Genomic DNA, 20,112 nt, shown 5'->3' with positions numbered 1-20,112 from the left:
GCATAAGGCAGAGTGACTTCTTGGCAAAAACGCATGTGCTGAAGAAAGAAGAGTACAAAATTTTGGAGATAGAGTTTAACAGCTTTGAGCTACACCTAAAATTTGATTGACCAACTAGGATATTAGGAATAAAAATGGCCTACAAAACTCTGCTTTCCTTCTCCTAAGGGGAAGACTTTCAGGCAGGGGTGAAATGTAAAATTTGTTACTACCGGTTCTGTGGGCATGGTTTGGTGGTGGTGGTGGTGGTGGGGTAATGTGACTGGGTGGGCATGGCCAACTTTTTTTTTTTAACTTTTAAAAGCATTTTTTTCTACAACCTCTTTGGCCAAAGAGGTTATAGAAAAAAATGCTTTTAAAAGCCTCTGACGATCCCAGCTGAGCCGCGCAATCATCAGAAACTTTTTTTTTACTTTTAAAAGCCTTTTTTTTGGCCGAAGAGGATGTAGAAAAAATGCTTTTAAAAGTAAAAAAACATCCTCTGATGATCGCGCGGCTCAACTGGGCGGGGGGCCCCCAGAGATTTTTGCTACCGGTTCTCCGAACCACTCCTGCCATCGCTACCAGATTGGGTGATCCGGTCCGAACCGGGAGCATTTCACCCCTGCTTTCAAGCTTTTTCTACTACAAGAACAGAGTTTCATATTTCCTTTTCTCTGGAAGCATGTAAAGTTTATTCTTAATAAACTTTGCTTATCTTTTTGGACCTGAAGACTTAACCTCTATTTTCTGTTTGTAGGCTTGGTTGTATTCATTCAGACATGCTCTGCTACCCACCCACAACCACAATTAATTAATTGGAGAATTCAAACCAACGTTCAAATATTTCACTAATGTACACAGTTTCCCTCCGAAGAACAGGGGAGCAAAAGCCAACTCATGTAGGGCTTTTGAATGCTTTCATTCTGAAACAAATACAGTTTTGCTCTCTCCTCTATCCCTCTTCATTCTTGGCTGATTTCAAGATCCAAATCATCATCATCATATTAATACCAACTCTGCAACAATAAAAATATACCTTTTAATATTGAAATAAATCAATCTGTCATAAAAGCTAATGAGGATCCTATGGTGAAAATTATAGAAAGCCTATGGTGAAATTATCCTTTTTTCAAATCCTATGGTGAAACTATAGGAAGCCTGACAGAGCAAACTAAGTTCAGTTCCTTATTGAAATATTGACACTGTTAATATTTTTTCCTCAGTTTTTCTGATAAAATTCAGCCCTATTTTTTAAAACATGGATGGGAACATTGCGCTCCAAATGCAGTTCACGCATGCTTAGTTAATCCAGGATGACTGACACAGTTAAGCACAAATCATTTTTACATCCTCTAAGATGCAAAGAAGGCTTACTTTTTTATTTTAAAAAAATGAAACCAAAATTAATATAATAAAATAAAACACTGCAGTGGCATAATTAGGGTTGGCACCATGGCAGACCAATCTCACCCCTTTCTGTTTTGCTTTGTGTTTTTATTAATTTCCCCAGGTACTGCACAAGGCAAATATTAGAAGGAAGTGGAGGTGGATATACTGTTTCTCTTAGGTCTTTGGTTCTCCGCTTGATTAGAACAAGGAAGGGACTTTTAACCCTTCAGTAAATACTGTGCACAACACAATGAATTGGAGAGAGTTAACCAAAACCTGACAGCTTTTTCTGGTGTTTATAGCACTTGCACAAGTTAAATTCCTGGATTAGGGTCTTCATAAAACTCAAAATTCCTCCATCCTGGTAAATGAGTCATGCAAATAGGGCAATTGATATATACTTAAATCCAGTGGTGAAATCTATTTTTTTTTACTATCGGTTCTGTGGGCGTGGCTTGGTCAGTATGGTGTGGCATGGTGGGTGTGGCCTGGTGGGCATGGCAGGGGAAGGATACTGCAAAAACTTCATTCCCACCCCGCTCCAGGGGAAGGATACTGCAAAATTTCCATTCCCTTCCCACTCCATGGTGAAGGATATTGCAAAATCTCCATTCCCACCCCACTCTGGGGCCAGCCAGAGGTGGTATTTGCCGGTTCTCCAAACTACTCAAAATTTCTGCTACCAGTTCTCCAAACTACTCAAAATTTCTCCTACCAGTTCTCCAGAACCTGTCAGAACCTGCTGGATTTCACCCCTGCTTTAATCCCTGCCCTGTGCTCAACAGCCTGGCTAAATTCAAAAGTTAACAGCAACCCCCTTCCCCACACACAATAGCCACATTAATAATATACAGTAACTCAGTTCCCCACACAGCCATGTCACATAGCAGCTGACTTCACATAGTGGCTGGGTTCATACATCACATGATAATTTTTAAGCAAATTTTGTTGAATAAGCCATGGATTCATGAATAGAACTAGCTAAAATCAATGTGTGAATTATGTCAGAATGTACTGCCACCAACATTATCACTCCAAGTGGAAGCAATACTAGGGTCATTGAAAATTAAATATATTGTCCTCTGTTCTTGTCTCCCATCTAGTCACAAGAAAAGTCAAAGACACACAATGCTGGAAGAAAGCAATTACACTACACATTTTTCAATGGTAATATTTCATGAATAGACTGGGTTTTACTTAATATAGCATAGAACTGAATGACAACATTTCAAAGTCTGAAAATGTTTTAGTTCTGAAATCTGCAAAAGAAAATTGCATCAGTTTTTCAGAGTCAGGAAAAAATAGGAAAATATGCTTAATTATGTAGCTAATACCCCACTAGTTATAAATGTGAAATTAATCCACAATGGAACTTCAATTATTGCTTCTGCCTTCACCCTTTTCCAAAGAAGAATGTGCATATGACCCATATTAGAAGAAATGTGGACTATAGATACAACAAAATATCACAGATATGGAAGCAAAACTGCAATCATATTTCCATATACTGTAATGGAATTTGATAATACAATAAGAAAAAAACAATCTCCAGCTCTGAAACCAGGAGAGTGAAACTTCCTAGATATATCCATTTTAGCGAAAATTGCTTTCTATGAGGGTTTATTTAAAATGCTGCCAAAGGGGGAAAAACATATTTGGAAATAAATGTTTCTCCCAGGTTCTGCACCTGATATAAACAGGAATTTTGTCCTCCAGAATTGGCAACCTGACTATGAAGCAAGCTTGATGAATCCAATGGACACTGTTTTTACACTTTTGCTTGAAATAATATTTGATACACTGCTAACTGATTTGAACTCAAAGTAAAACAAAGATAGAATACAACTGGACCTGTGCTGACTAGTGAAGATCCACCTCAATTAGTCATCTTGGCTCCTGCAAGCAATTGGTTCAGTGCAGCAATGTCTAGAGATGAGATCTATCTGCCTGAATCACCTGCTTCAGTTTGGTAATATGGACTGTATTCAGGGTCACAGTAGCCCCATTACAGATCAAAGCAACCCAGTTGTGCTCTGACAATTGGAAACATAACATTGTTTCATTTTATATCAAAGAGCTGTTTCAATGAGGCAAAGTACCCTGTCAAGATTGAAAAATGCTTAAGCTTCCTGTGATTATTATTGCTTTTCAACTTGCCAACAAACTGGGGGAAGGGAAGGAAATGAATGTGGAGGCTACAATCTTCAACCATGAGAGCCAAGGACACTTTTGCAGGTGTCGGCCAAGATGTCGACTGTTATCAAAACAACTGGCTAATTCTTAATTGGACAGTGTGACCCATTCCATGGGAGTAGGGAATGAAACTCATTTTTAACTATGCAGGATTGCGCGGGGAAATGTAGAATTGGTTTTGCTTTCTTCTGTGCCGGAATGATGTACTCAATAAATAGTTTTGGGATTTTAAAGTTCCTGAAGATGCCTGCTTTTATTGGATCTATTAATCGGATGGTTGACACACCCATTTATACATCATAAACAAGTTTTGCATACCCTTTTTTATAAAACAAATAAATATAAAACAAATAGGCTCAATAAAGTCTTCTATAATGGAGTTGTGTAGCTTTCTTTTTTCTACGAAGGTAGAAGGGAAAGAAGATTTTTTTAAAAAACCCTAAAGCTCTAAAGAAAGCCTTGAATGTCAAAATAGTATAGTCAAAGAATATGTTTTAAAACCATTAAGAAAAAAGTCTGACAACAAGCAAGTATGTTATTAATTAGTATATTTTGCAAAACTGTTGGATAATTAGTTAATTAACTGCATGATTTACCCATTATGTCACATTCCATTCTTCTTAAAACCTACAGATGAATGTGTCAATATTACTCTAGAGAGTCCTAAATTAAAATTTTAAATGCCATGCTCTTTCTACTATGTTTAATATAATGTTTTATTAGAAGAAAAAAGAGAAGTGGAAGTTTAAAAATGTTGACAATATTGAATTCAGTTTAGTCTTTAATATTCAAAGTATTCCTCTGCAAAGGTCTTAAGAATCCAGAATAACAAGAGTTGGAAGGGACACTGAAGGTCCTCTAATCCAACCCACTGCTCAGGAAGGAGACCCTGTACCATTCGAGATGTGGCAACTATATAAAAAGAGGAAATATTAAGCAAATGCCATACCACACATGGGTTTACTAAAATCATCGTACCTTGCCAACAAATAGAAAGTTGTCCTCTCAAATACTTCCTAATATCGAAGGAAATTAACTAAAGATTTCTGTGATTATCATAACTTGGGAAACAATAACCAAGCTACAACTCCAATAGTATGATAAGGTCTGATCCAAGTTTTTTGTTTGTACAAATTAATAATTCTAAAATAGATACATCAATGTCTATGGAGGCAGGGAGCAAGGGATGAAACATGTGTCATAATGTTGCATTGTGCTGTGATCTTTTCATCATTTTGATGTCATCGTGGTTAGGAATAGATGCCTATGGATGGATGTTTAAGTAGAAGGAATAGCAGGGGCAGTAAAGAACCTTACTTGGCTTGTTAAGAGCAAATATGTTCAGAATAAACACTTGGTCTTTGGCTGAAAATGGGAAAAATCTAATCCTAAACAAATGTTCGTGACAATCTAAACACACAGAGTACTGTTATTTCATTTTTTCAAAATTATCCTTCCCATTTTTGACTTGTAAAATTCAGAAAAGAGATTCACTGAATATTCTCTGTAAGGATGGTACACTTCCCCAACAGTTTTTGGAAGTCTGAAAAAATAAAATGTATTTCTCTTGTCATAATTTTGGGCTATAGAAATATAGACTGAATGTTAATGTTCTCATTGAAAAATAAAGGCAGTAACAGGCAATTTTAAAAAAAACACAGAAAAGACCATTGCTTGCTTCAAGAATGAAGCATGAGTACGATGTGCAATTACACTTTTATTAAAAAGTACAGAAACTGAGAGGCATTTCTAAGGAAGGCTGAAATTCCCAGCAGTTTGGAAATGGTTGAAATAAAACAAAATTCAAACATTTATCGAAAGATCAATCCTATTCTAAGTTATTTCATGAACCTATTCACTCATCTATGGAAGCAACAAGCAACTCCATTGTCCTCGTTGTTAAATATTCATGTATTTGATGGACTGTTATTAAATAAAAATTACCATATGCATGAGCCCCTATTTATCTTTATACTTTCATGTCACCTTTCTTATCTCAAAATGATTCAGCACATTAATTTGTCATAAAATGAATTAATAGTCAAACATAACATTCATAGTAAGAACTATTTAAAAGAATTCATTCCAAAATTAACAGAAAAATAACTGCAAAAGTAGATAGTGTCATTCTAGCTGTTATAAGCAAATAGATAACCTATGACAACTAGTCAGCAAAGGCACCCACTCCGGGAGGAAGAAAAAGCCAATGGATGTATATACAAGGAAGGACCATGCTCTGCATCATGTATGCAACAGTCAGTGATAATTTTGTTCTCAGACTTCAGTAAACAAATAGGCTTGAACTGCTCCATTTTACCAGTTAATATGAGAACCTGGAATTTTAGAGATATTTGCACAAAGAATGATAAAATTCTTCCACTGTTTCTGGCACAACTAATAAGAGTATTTCTTTCATACACAAAGCTTAAGTCAACTTTCCTCAAGTTGTCTTTGACAGCACTATAAAATTATAATGGGTGGCATTCTACTATTTTTCTTTTCTACTTTTTACATCATACTCTTTGACTTTAAAATTAATTCTCTATTCCTAGGAAGCCTGGTAATTTTGTGAGAGAAATCAGGTAAGAAGAATCCTTGTTATCTCACAAACTTTGATGTAGAAGATTCTGGAAAAAGAAAGCTATCATTATTTAAAGCATAGGTATATCACATAGATTATCTTCACATAGAGGATCTTCAGAGATTTCAGATTATAACTCTTATAAATCCCAGACAGATGACTAAGGGTTCCCACCAATTGGACTGATGGTAATGGTAGTCTAAAACATATATGAGGGTGGTATTCCCTCATACAGCTTCCAATTCCCTAGCTATGAATTTAGAATACCTCCAAAAAGGTTACCAAATGGTAATCTAGATAAAGGTGAAATAATTCAATATGTGGACAGTCATACAATTATATTTAAATACGTTTTTGTTTTTATTTTGGCCTCACCTACTTGGTCTCACCCACACACATGTACACACACATGCAAACACAATTTCTAAGCTTGGAGCTAAGAGCAATCCTGAGCCTGAAATAGGTTATTCATTGCTGGTAGAAGGTGTTTATTGTGGTTATGAATATAAAATGCAATGGTTAATGGGTAGAACTACAACTCAAAGAAGAGTTCTAATTCATCTTACCTCTGCCATGAGTTATACAGCTAGTAATCTTAGAGTACGGGTGTGTCTGAGAAACATTCTGAACTACTGCATCTTCTTCCCCCTCCTCATTTTCAACATTATCCTCAACATTGCCAAATGATCTCAATAACATTTTGAGAGGAATATTATTTCTTCAGAAAATGAGGAAAGCAGTGGACTCACCTCACCCACACTCTTCATTGAGCTCCCGATCTTGTTGGATGCACCTGGAAAACGATCAAGATCCCAGCGTGGTATCTTGGTTACTATGTAATCCAAGCTTGGTTCAAAACAGGCAGTGGTGTTTCCAGATACTACATTCTCAATTTCTGGTAGTGGGATCCCAAGAGCTATTTTGGCAGCTATAAATGCCAAAGGATACCTGGCATTAAGAACAAAAAGAAATATTTTCATAGGTAATCAGAATCATAGGTTGGAAAGTACTCAGGTAATCCTCAATTTAGGACCATAATTGAGCCCAACATTTCTGTAGATAAGTGAGACAGTTGTTAAGTGAGTTTAGCTCCATTTTATGACCTTTATTGCCACAGTTGTTAAGTGAAATACTGCAGTTGTAGTATGATTGTAAAATGAAACTGGCTTCCCCATTGACTTTGCTGGAACACTGCAACTATCATAAATATGACTCAATTGCCAAGCATCTGAATTTTGATCACATGACCATGGGAATGCTGTAATGATTGTAAGTGTAAAAAATGGTCATAAGTCACTTTTCTCAATGCCGTTGTAACATTGAATGGTTATTAAGTGAATGGTATTGGAGATCTTCTAGACCAACCCTCTGCCCAAATCAGGAATCTTCAGACCATACAAACATTAGTAGAAAACTTCCAGTGATATAACACTTAAAGCCTTGGTAGTACAGTGGTCTAAGGCACCCTGTTATTAAGCTGGTTATTAAGACCAGCTGCCTGCAATTACTGCAGGTTCGAATCTCGCCAAGGCTCAAGGTTGACTCAGCCTTCCATCCTTTCTAAGGTAGGTAAATTGAGGACCCAGTTTGTGGGGGCAATAAGCTGACTTTGTATAAATATACAAAAGGATGAAGGCTATTGCTTAGCGCATTGTAAGCCGCCCTGAGTCTCCGGAGAAGGGCGGCATATAAATCAAATTTAAAAAAAAAAAAAAAAAAGAATTGTTTATTTAAGTGACATTATATTTCAGTTTATTGTTCACTGCTTGGAAATGCAGTTCATTTAATAAATATTAAACATTGGGCCCAGCTCATAACAAATTACTGGTGTAGCTTCTTTTGCCCATATTTCTTCAGTATAGTTTGAAGGACAGAAACATTGTATAATGTATATTTCTTACAGTTATTGTCTAGGCTACTGAAAATGTAGAATGCTGTAGTAGACAGTATTCATTTGATCTTGAGTACAGCAAATAAAACCAAGTATGGTTGGTTAATGCTTGGAAAACCATATACATTGTAAAATTATTCTATGTGCATTTACACACAAATAATGAATCAAAACAAAAGAGGCTATTGGAGGAAAAGCACAGAGAATCAAAAGCTTTTGCATATCACAGAATTGTAGAGAAAAGATCACAAGGATCATCTAATTCAGTATTTCTCAGCCTCAGTTACTTTGTAAGATATGTGAACTTCAACTCCCAGAATTCCCCAGCTAACATTCCCCAACCAGCTGGAATTCTGGGAACTGGAATACACACATCTTACAAAGTTGCTGAGGTTAAGAAACACTGATACAGTTCAACCCTACAGCAGCTGCACAAACCGCTTAGGTTCGGTCCAATAAGCACATAGAGACCAGACAACTTATTTTTCTTCAAGACAGACAGAACTTTATTTTGCTCAATATTTTTCTTCAAGGCTTCAGAATCTTTTTAGCTTCCTCATGATTTCTGGAAGACTCGGGGAATATCTAGTAAGGTCTGCTTGAGCTGTGTTCAGCATTTCCACTCCCGAGGAAAAGAAGAAGGAAAAAAAAAAAACCCTAAGGTTACAGCATACTTTGTACACCTACAGAATTTAATTTTTCACTCCAGGCAAGAAAGGAATCCTTGAAGAAAAGACATCAAAGTTGACATGCATGACATACAGTACTGATAATCAAGCAGCTCTAGAAAGAGTGTCCAGCCTGAGGGTGAAGGCTGCATGCAGCCCTGGGAAGTCTCTTCATACACTTAATTATTAATTTTAACACAACAGAATTAGAAATGTATTAAATATATGAAGAAGGCATTCATGAATTTAATTGAAATTGACGTATGTTTGGCTACGTACTTAAATATTTCCAAAGGCTTTTTTTTAAAAAAAAATTCCAAATGCTTCCTTTACATACTGCCCACACATTACTGTTTCCAGCCTTACCCTGTGGCCTTCGATGCCAAGGCAGAACTTCTAGAAAGTCGAGCATTAACTTCAATGATGCAGTACTCCAGAGAGGTGGGATTTAAGGCATATTGGATATTACACTCCCCCACAATGTTCAAGTGGCGGACAACGTTGATGGTTGATTTCCGTAGCATCTGTAATTCTTCATTTGAAAGGGTCTGGCTGGGAGCCACCACAACAGAATCTCCTAATTGAAGAAGAAAAAGAATTGGATAGCAGTGATCATGATTTAGTCTAACCGTGCAATGTTTGATCTGTATTAATGCTAGAGATATATTTTAAACCAACAAATAGATTATCAATAAGCATGCACAGAACTAAAATGCAAGGGAATAAATGTACTTAGTACTGGAAGCAAATTTATTTATTTGATACAATTTAAAATAAAATTTAAATTGAGCCTTTGGAAGTAGACAATGTACAAAAAATACATACATGCATGTGTACACACATGCATTATAAGACACATTAAGTAGAAAGATTCTAACATGCTGACCAACTTTTAACAATCTTTTGTTCCGTGTATCTTGAATTCCACATAATTTTGATGAAACTGAATCTGTAATAAAATAACTGCATTCTACTGTATTTATGTACCTACCTGCTGCAATAATGCTCCAGATGAATGAGTTATTCCTTACAATTTCAAATTTTTTCAAAGTTCCTTGAAGCTATTAATACATATTAGTTTTGTGCCAAATATTTGAAAGAAGTGATTCATGAAATTCGGGAGTGCATTAAAAAGACTTTTTTGTAATAATTAAAGCAGCTTTTTCATTTATATGCCTCAAGCAAAACAAAGCTCAAGCTTGCAAACAACATGGCTGTTTTAATGATTCTAACCAACTAACCAATCCTCTCATATCCCTATCTGGCAATCTCTGAGGTCAAAATGTTCAAACCTTGGACAGAGATGGTTCTGGAGGTTAAAGGGGGCATTTGGCGTTAAGACTGGATTTGGGACATTGGATCAATACTATAGTCCCACAGATGTCAGAACTAAGCCTTGGGACTCCAATGACAAAGTTTTAAATAACAATATGACAATGAGCTAAGCAAACATACCTGTATGAACTCCCATTGCATCAACATTTTCCATATTGCAGACAGTGATACAATTGTCAGCTGCATCTCTCACAACTTCATATTCAATTTCCTTCCATCCTACCACTGATTTCTCCACAAGAATTTGATTGGTCATTGCAAATGCCTTGATGATTATAGAGAAGAGAAAGTCATAAAGTTTTATAGTTCTGCTAAAAAAATTAACATTTCCTAGTGCTCTTGAAACAGTTGTGTCAAAGGGCTATTTCTATGAATAAAAACAGACTTGCAAGAGCAGCTGGACTACATAAAGAAATGCACAATACTTTCAGTGAAATTTTCCAAAAATCTGTTTATCATCATGAAGCATAGATGGGTGCATGCTGCAGGATGGCAAGAATGTCACAAACAAGACTCTGGAGTGTGGGTGGCTACTGCAGAGAGCATGGGAGTGGTGTGGATAGGTCTCTGAAGCACAGATGGATGTCCTTTTTCAGCACCATTGTAACTTTGAATGATTGCTGAATGAGTGGGCATGAAGCAAGGAATACCTATAAAGCTAATGAACACACTAAGTTTTCTTAGTCAAAATACATTCCAAATCTAGAGTTTCATGATATTGTATCAGTCACTATTTAGATGGCTTTTAGATGAACAAAAACAAAGGGAACAGGTCTGTCAATAGAGACCAGCCTTGAAGCTTAAATTGATATTTTATATTCAATAGTATATTTTATATTTAAAAATATGCAAGAAATAAACCTCAGGAAAATAACGTTTTCTCCCCAGTTAATCACATATATTTGGCTTGCTTGTTGTATTCAAATCTAACTTTACCATCTGGCAGAATGAGGTGGTCACCATAGATGGCAGAGAGCCAAAGCCTTAACATCATAATCTGGCCAGAAGCCTATGGTGAAAGCATTAATCTTTTGCCAGCATTGAAAAAAAATTCCACTGTCAGCTATTTGCATATTGAACTAGAATAAGATGCCTAATAATCTACTTTGGGATGATTTCTGTTTATCTAGTTACAAAAATGGTAAATATGCTTTACTTTATTTTCTGACTCTAAATTTCCAGAGGCTACAATTTAACAGTATTATTTTGTATATAATGTAAGTGGGCATTATAGTATTCTGCTTCCTTTCAATAATTCTCATAGTATGGTTCAATTAATCATGAGTACACAACAGTGTTCCCATACATCATCTAAGTAAAGATGTCTCTCTTCCTTTGCAAGCAGGCTATGATCCTAACACCTTTCAGTGACAGAGGCCCTCCCTATGGCTAATATTTTTGTTATTAAGGCAAAGATTTCCAAAGGTGAAAAGCTCATCCATTCCAAAGGATGAGAACTTCAAAGAATGAAAGTGTTTCCATTTCCATAATCTATTGAGGTTGTCCCCTTGTTCATATTTTCAGATACCAATGACATCCCCCACATAACCCATCAGTTCTGAGGATCCATCCATCACTTTTCAGAGTTAGCAAGTTTTATAAACTCCCTAGGCAGAAAAAAATGCTTTATTCTACAGAAGATTATCCATCAACACAAATATAATAAAAATACTAATATTTTAAATATTATTGGATACTGATTGTTTCATTATCCATTATCATAAAATATATCAATATGAAAAGGTGAAATTGGATAAATGGATAAATGAATTTTCAGGCTGAATTTGCTAGTTGCTTAGAAAATACATGGACTAGGGTAAAAGGAAATGGAATGCTAGTTTCCTTTGTAAATTAATTTATTTTTTAAAAAATAATTTGTGAACATTCTGTTCAAACCTTTGTTATTACTTTGGAGTGATGATTTTTAAAAAACTTCCAATTTTACATGTTTTTCTTGTTATTGTGTGTTATTATGATACTTATGGCAGTTTTTGTATCTATTTTATAGAATAATTATTTATTTGTTATAAATTACAGTTATTTATTTTTTGATTAATTACAGTTATAAGGGTATAGTTATATATACAGATGTTATACTTATATGTTCTTATTTAACATAAAATAGCTGTAACAATGAGGTAATGTCTAATGTCTAAAAAACCTATTTTTTCAGTATCTGATGGATTCAAATCAGTGTTAAAGTGCTAATTATTATATTATTTATATATTTGTATAATTATTATATAATATTGAGTATTTACACTAATAGTCAGATGGAAGTACTGCTGGTGTTTGATGTTCCTATCGTATACTAACAAAGATGCTGAAACTGAATTTTCAGGGTACACGCTGTCCAACCTATGGCTTATGACTCTGCCTGCTGTGCCCCGATTTCCACCTTGGATTTATGTATTTCATTTATTAAATGTTATGCTGCCCATCTCCCCTGCAAGGTGACTCTGGGCAGATGATCCCTGAGTTTCAGGTGTGATACCAAAATACTACCAAAGAACAACCAGAACAATACCTTGGTAGCAAGATCCAGGAGACGTTCCTTGTCAATGCATAAACCTGATCCTAGTCCTCCCAAGGCATAAGCTGAGCGGATCATAACAGGGTAGCCAATTTTTTCTGCTGCTTCCAAAGCATCTTCTATCTGCCACAATACAAAAATGAACAGAAAATAAGATAACAGTAGATAACATATTCCTGTGTACACACTTCATGGGAATAGATAACAAGATTCTCTCAGGATATTCAATAACATTGACTTTTCCTCACCTTATGACTAACTGACCACAATGGGTAATGGTAGGTAGAGATTTAAGGATTTACTCTCTGCTCTCTCTTTCTCTATCATTCTCCCCTGTTTTTGTCTAAGAAATTGCTAACTTCTACTCCCTTGCCTTTGCCTTTCTTCTCATGCATCCATACATAAAGCATGGACTCTCATTCATCTCCTGGTAGGATATCATTAGCTAACTGCTAGACTTTGTTTATTTTTCCTTAAATAAATCTTTTTTCTGTTATAATTGTGAAACCTGCTTCACTAATCATTGCTCAAGATCTGCTCTCAGGAATTCTTAAGTGCACACATAGAACAGTTTTACCTGTAATAGTATTATTAACCCAGACTAAAACGAGTCTGCAAAAGGATTCCATAAAAGAGAGAGAAAGGGTAACTCTCTTTAGCAGTTAAAAAAAAAAGGGATTAGAAAATAAAAGTCATGACAAAATTGGAATGATTTATCTGGGGGTGAACAAATTCATTAACCCCAGTGGTGGGATTCAGCCAGTTCACACCACTTCAGGAGAACCCGTTGTTAACTTTCTGAGCAATTTGGCAAACTTGGTTGTTGGAAAAAATCATTAGGGCAGAGAACCAGTTGTTAAATTACTTGAATCCCACCACTGCCTAACCCTAACCCTATCAATAGAGTTGTTCATTACTTTATAATCAATGGACTTTAATAGGACAAAAACCATTCTGAGTTAACTGTTAAATCATGTTAGCATTTAAATAATATTAAAAATTGAAGTTATTTGCTCAAAAACAATTACCCCCCCAGTAAAATATCAGAATGGTATTTTCCTCTGTATTCTGTATTAAAGTTCCTCTGTATTTAATGTACTGCAAATGCTCAATCAAGTTATCTGACTTCTCCATTAACAGAACTAAGTTGGGGTCATGAAGAAGAGAAGTGGGTAGGCTCTGTAGTGCTTCTTCTCTGCTTGTCCTACCCCTGGCCAGAACTGGATAGATCTGCCTGTGATGAAGAACTGTGAAGAAATGGCACCCTCTCTGGCTGGAGGCAGAGACTAGGGTGTATGGCATGGTGATACCTTTACCTTTCAACTTGTAAGGTCTTTGGAGAGACAAAGTTTGCTGCAGCAGCACCACTATTCATACAAAGACAGTGGGACAAATGATAGACTGAAAGGGAAAACTTTCAAAATATACCCTAGACCTGCCTGCAAATGGGATGCCATATATTCCCTTCACTAGAATTATGCTTTATTCCTGCCTTCTTCATATATATTTGTGAGTCAAAATATATTCAGAGCAATGATAAATTGAGAATTATGTCCTGTCCCCAGTTAGGATGACATGGCCTCCACACTTAGACACATCACCCGTTCAGCCATTATAAACTATCACCAGATTTATTATTTGAAATTTGATTTACCGATTCCACAGCATAGCTGGGAGCAATCTTCTCATTAATTTCATTCAGTTTGTCTGAAAACATCTGCCTGTCCTCAGTAGCCATGATAGATTCAACTGATGTTCCAAGGACCTTCACTCCATATTCCTGCAAAATGCCACGTTTAAACAGCTCCACTCCTGTACACAGAATGAATTGGATCAATTAGCATTCACAAATGTTCAGAAATCTTTTCTCCTTAGCAACTGATTCCTTAGCTATGATGGGGAAGTGAAGGCAGGCCATCGTGTTACATATAGGATCATATACGGCCAGCTGGCATGAATGTGCATCAATTCAGTTCTGGTGTAAGAAAAGTGGGAGTTAGTTATTTCTACAATTTATGTGCCATTCCATTTCCAGAGACTCTGAGGAACATATAATATTGTTTGAAAATTAAAAACAAATATTGGTTAATGAAACGATAACTAATGCACCTTTCCAGTTACCATGATCTTACTCATCCCCAAATGCCTTTCTGAATAAGCACATTTTTAAATCACTCTAAAAATGTAGCAGGGGAGGGGGGTAATCAAGATATCTGAGAGTAAGCAGAATTGGGAGGGAGAGACCCTGAGAAGGCTCAAGCCCGGAGTCCCTGAAGGAGGAATTCCTTTAATGGTGGAACCTGTCAAGCCCACACAATTGACAAACCAAAGAAACAGAACCACATGGATTCCAGAAAGAGTTGAATTCCCAGCCACTGAATTAAGACACAGACTCTTTGAAATGCTTCCTTTCCCGTATTTTACATTTGGTCTGTGTTACCTTTTCTCACAGATACAGGAAGTCCTCATCTTATGATCATAACCAAAATTTGTATTGTTAATGGTTGTTAAGCAAATTACTGTATCCCTTAAGTGAATCTGGCTCCCCCACCCTGCATTGACTTTGCTTATCGGAAACTGGCTGGGAAGGTTGCAAATGGTGATCACATGACCCTGGTGATCCCTTGAGGCCTGAGCCTTCTCAGGGACTCTCCCTCCCAATTTTGCTTACTCTCAGATTTCCTGACTACCCCTTCCTTGCTACATTTTTGGAATGATGTAAAAATGTGGTTGTTCAGAAAGGCATTTGGGGATGAGTAAGATCATGTTATCATATTTGTTTTTTATTTTCAAACAATATTATATGTTCCTCAGAGTCTCTGGAAATGGAATGGCACATAAATTGTAGAAATAACTAACTGCCACTTTTCTTACACCAGAATAGAACTGATGCACATTCATGCCAGCTGGCCCTATATGACCCTATACATAACAATTCTGCAAAAATTGTAAATACATGTCAATTCCCAAGCACCCAAATTTTGATCACTGTTTCACTTGTAATGATCTTAGGGCAAGGGCTAGTCGTAAGTCAGTTTTTGACTTTTACCAAGTCAAGGGTTGTAAATCAAGGATTACCTTCATAGGATTTTCTCTGCTGCATTAGAGAAATCCTATAACTTACCACAGTTCAGAGCCGTTTGTCCACCCATGCCAAGAATTAATCCATCTGGTCGTTCTGTTTTGATGACTTCTGTAACAAAATGTGGGGTGATTGGAAGGAAATAAACAGTGTCAGCCTGCTTTAAGCCAACTTCATTTGTCTGAACTGATGCAATGTTGGGGTTCATCAGAACAGTTTTCACATTTTCTTCCTGGAAAAACAAAACAAAATGAATTTACATAAGTAAATCTAAAGTTATAAAGTAAGTTTAAATAATAAGCCAGTCAACACTTTTATTTTTATTTTTTTAAAGATAAAAGTGGCTTTTTGAGTACTTGGGAGTGCTCAACTAACAGCTGGCTGCATTTCCTTAAAGGAGCCGCATCATTTCATAAGTTTGTGTAGCTGCCCTATTAAACATTTAAAATAATTCAGAGGAAGGTCTGCAATGGCAATTGTACTTAGGCATACTTATCATTACTCTATTATGCATCACTTTAATCAGACATTGAAACTTTAGCCTAGAGAATTCAGGGCTTCCCAGCCTTCATAATTATGAACATGTTTTCCTGAAATTGGGAAAAAATGTACCCCATGCAGACTATTAGTAGAAAGGATTTTTTGTGACTGAAATATTATAATCTAAGTTCCCTTGTCACACATCGCATAAAAAACACCTTTAACTCACTTGTTACATCACAAAAGGTAACAGAAAAATATCTAGACAATGTTAAGCTTCTTTAAATGGCATTGGATTCAATAGATTAAACACCCCAAAAGTCTTTAGCTTTCATATTAAAATCACTAGAAATGAAAAATATTTCACTTGGGTGCATCATGCACATTTTCTCAGAAGGGAGAATTGCTCTTAGCAACCAGAAATCCGATGGGCACTCTCTTTCACTCTCACTCTCTCTCTCAAAAACATAAAAATGAAAAATGAAATCACATTTTGTAATCCATACCTCAAACTGTGCTATTATAATTTTAATCTCTTTATTAGAAAGATATTATGCAAAAATCCAAACATGAAGACTGGTAAAAGATTCCTTTATCCCTAACTGCATGTACAGTGAGAAACCTAATTATTATCCCATTTATAAAGCTATTTCCTGTAAGATATCATATTTCATAAATAATTCAAGGATTTCAAAGTCTGTTACTTGCTTCTGCAAATATGGGTCTAATGCAAAGTTGCAGATAGTACTTGTAATGCAGCAAAAATACTTTATTTTTACTGCATTACCAAAATTACTGGAAGTTTATTTTACAGTAATAACATACATAAATCCTGAACATCTCAGTAAATTTAGCCTACATAGTGATTTGTGCTCTGGTTAATCCAGAGATCTGTTACCTGTCCGTTGCCACATCATTTAAAATATTATTTGCACTTCCATCCTCAGAACAGAGTAACAGATATGAAGCTGAACTTGGAAAATAATAAAATGCATTTATTCACAATCAAACACTCTTTTTACCATTTATAGTAAATCACCTTAAGTAATTTATGTGAATTATTTCATTGCATGCTTATTAATAATGGAATCCACTTAGAAGTTCAGGGGAGGTACAGAGTTCATTCTCAATGAATAATAGAGGCAGTTAGTATGTCATGTTTCTATATTGTGTCAAAGATTTTATAAAAGCAGAACAAAATCTTCTTGTCTGAAAGAGCAGGAATGGCTATGGCACATGCCAGCATTTCAATGTCCTTGTTCTTACCTTCATGGCTTTCACAGCCTGGGAGCCAGAATAATCAAATTCTCCTGCTTGACCAATAGACAAACCACCAGATCCTAGGATGAGGACTTTGGAAACCTTAAAATAATCAGAAAAGTCCGTTTTTCATTCATTCATTCATTCAATCAATCAATTTCTATGGCAGTCCATCTCAGTCAACAATTTGGGGTTATATTAGCACATACATTCTCAGCCTTTTTAAATCAAGGAAGCTATGCCCTAACTTCTTTTTTTCTAACAGAAATAATTGATGCTTCCCCTTTCACTCTGTTCCTGTTGATTATATAATTGCAATGAGAAGGACATTAATTTTCAAGCATTTCAAATACTAGTAACCATTATGGGTAGCTAGACAGCTGGAAATTCTTGAAGCTCTAATCTCAAGTGATCTAGAAAAGCTACACAGTCTACCTTTTGGATGGAAAGCACCAAGGACTTCACAGTTCAACCCTAAGCTACAACAATACTGATGGACGCCAATCATGAATTTGAGCTTTGTTCAAAGGAACACATTCTGTGATAAGGGGCTGGAAAGTTAGACTTTATGATTCTCATGTCAGATTGCTAGGTTGCAGCATGACTAAGTCTGTGGTACAAATGATTTAGGATTGGGGGGTGGGGGGATAAAATGCAGTAACAAATATAATTTGTTAAATCAGAATGTCTCCACAATGGTAGAAATGAAATGTTTAGTCAGTAAACTCTTCTTATATGAGCCCAGGTAAGAAGAGGCTGATTGCTGCATTCTGGAATATAAGCAAAAATCTTTTTTGTAGACGATTCTTGCCATTCAAAGCAAGTTCTAAAACAGAACCATGATGAACAGTGGCTCAGATTACACCTCAAGGAGACATGTCCTAAGTCATGAAGATCTAATAGATTATAACTCTAAATAAACCAGTAAAAAATTATCCTTTATATACTAAAAGGATGCATTCCAACCTTCATCATATTAATAATCATTTGTAGCAAAACTAGTGTTAATGTAAATTTCATGTGTAACAAAATCAAGACAATTTTAGCAAGGAATTTTGGTTATGCAGATTTCTAGTAATGTTTCTATCCAGTTCATATAATAACAGCAATAATCAATATGGCTAATATTTCAGATAAAGATAAAATAAAGCACAGTAATATACAGACCTCAACTCTTGAAGTTGCAGCTGTGATTTTGGGCAGCACTGAAGGAATGCTTGTATCTTTTCCCTTCTTGATGAGCGAGATAAATGAATCAAATATGAACTAGAAAAATAAACAATAAAGTATAAGTAAAGGTAAAGGTTCCCCTTGCACATATGTGCTAGTCATTCCCGACTTTAGGGGGCAGTGCTCATCTCCATTTCAAAGCCAAAGAGCCAGCGCTGTCCGAAGACGTCTCCATGGTCATGTGACCGGCATGACTAAACGCCGAAGGTGCACGGAACACTATTACCTTCCCACCAAAGGTGGTCCCTATTTTTCTACTTGCATTTTTTGCGTGCTTTTGAAGTGCTAGGTTGGCAGAAGCTGGGACAAGTAACGGGAGCCCGTTACACGGCACAAGGGAATCGAACTGCTGAACTGCCGACTTTTCGATCGACAAGTTCAGCGTCTTAGCTACTGAGCCACCCCATCCCTTATGTATAAAGTATAGCAGTCTCAAAAAAGACTATATTCATTATTCATCCCATTTGAATAGAATTCTAGAATTATAATTGGCACAATAGTTAATTCAAACTAGTGTGTATTTGTCATGTTGCATAAAGTGTGACCCTGTACACAAGGAGAAAAAGAACAATTCAAATTGTGTGGTAAAGGAGGACAAATTATTATTGGCTATACTGTGGAGCCACTGATCTAAAACAGTCCTAAACATAATCTCCTTTAAGAGTATTTCTGATTTTGTGATCAAACATGCTTAAATTATGCAAGTCTCCTAAGTCTTATGAGTTTTTTCTTCACCCATTTCAATTTTTCTTCTCTCATTTCATTCTGTTCTTGAGAGATGATCTAGGTCCAGGGCTCATTTAAATTCCCGAAAAGAATTAAAAAGCAAAAAACAAAAACATACCCACACAAGTCATTCAGGAGGCACAATTTCAGTCTATTACATTTAACCTCTATTATTTGTCAATCATCTTCTTCCACATACACAACCTTACTTCAGATTACTTATCCTAACCATTTTTTCCCCAAGTATTTTAACATAAAAGCAAGCAAATGTCTAGGGAGATTCTCAATCGTCCAGGATTGCCCCAAAGTTGCTTTTTCAAAAGGCAACTGGACTTTCTTTGTTTTTCCTTGAAGACGTTTCGCTTCTCATCCAAGAAGCTTCCTGAGTCCCGAGTCAGTTTGGAACCAGTTTGGGACATCAAAGCAAGCAGTTAGAAAAAGTTAGATGCTGTATTTTTTTTCCTCAAATGAATATACATAAAGAAGCGCTTCACATAAATTCTGTTATTACTATCATAAGCAAAGGATTTGAATGTTTTTATTACAATAACCTAACAAGCCAACAAAATTATCCCTCCAGAATTTGCTATTTAGTTTCATTAGCATTCTCTTGATAATTAGGTTATGAACTTAATTACTTTAATTAATAGTTAACTTAATTAATAAATAAATTCTTTGCATTGTATCCCAAGCAAACTAAATAACCAAGGGCCTGAGAAATTTAATGCACACTTCTCATATAATCTGCATGAAAATCTAAAT

General features: G+C 35.9%; 1 protein-coding gene across 1 annotated transcript in view; it reads right to left on the bottom strand.

The window, feature by feature from the left end:
• CPS1 (carbamoyl-phosphate synthase 1) overlaps nucleotides 1-20,112 on the bottom strand; it is a 176,711-nt gene that overhangs the window by 109,720 nt on the left and 46,879 nt on the right. The window contains exons 12-19 of the mRNA XM_034432365.3: nucleotides 18,562-18,660; nucleotides 17,401-17,496; nucleotides 15,697-15,886; nucleotides 14,227-14,384; nucleotides 12,567-12,695; nucleotides 10,160-10,304; nucleotides 9,071-9,281; nucleotides 6,895-7,093 (exon numbers count right to left, since the gene is read on the bottom strand). Coding sequence (XP_034288256.2) covers nucleotides 6,895-7,093; nucleotides 9,071-9,281; nucleotides 10,160-10,304; nucleotides 12,567-12,695; nucleotides 14,227-14,384; nucleotides 15,697-15,886; nucleotides 17,401-17,496; nucleotides 18,562-18,660 — 1,227 coding nt within the window. The remainder of the gene's footprint in view (nucleotides 1-6,894; nucleotides 7,094-9,070; nucleotides 9,282-10,159; nucleotides 10,305-12,566; nucleotides 12,696-14,226; nucleotides 14,385-15,696; nucleotides 15,887-17,400; nucleotides 17,497-18,561; nucleotides 18,661-20,112) is intronic.

Source organism: Pantherophis guttatus, chromosome 1 (genome assembly GCF_059756535.1).
Source record: "Pantherophis guttatus breed Tessera chromosome 1, ASM5975653v1, whole genome shotgun sequence".
Classification (NCBI taxonomy): domain Eukaryota; kingdom Metazoa; phylum Chordata; class Lepidosauria; order Squamata; family Colubridae; genus Pantherophis; species Pantherophis guttatus.
This window is presented reverse-complemented; position numbering and strand designations above follow the sequence as displayed.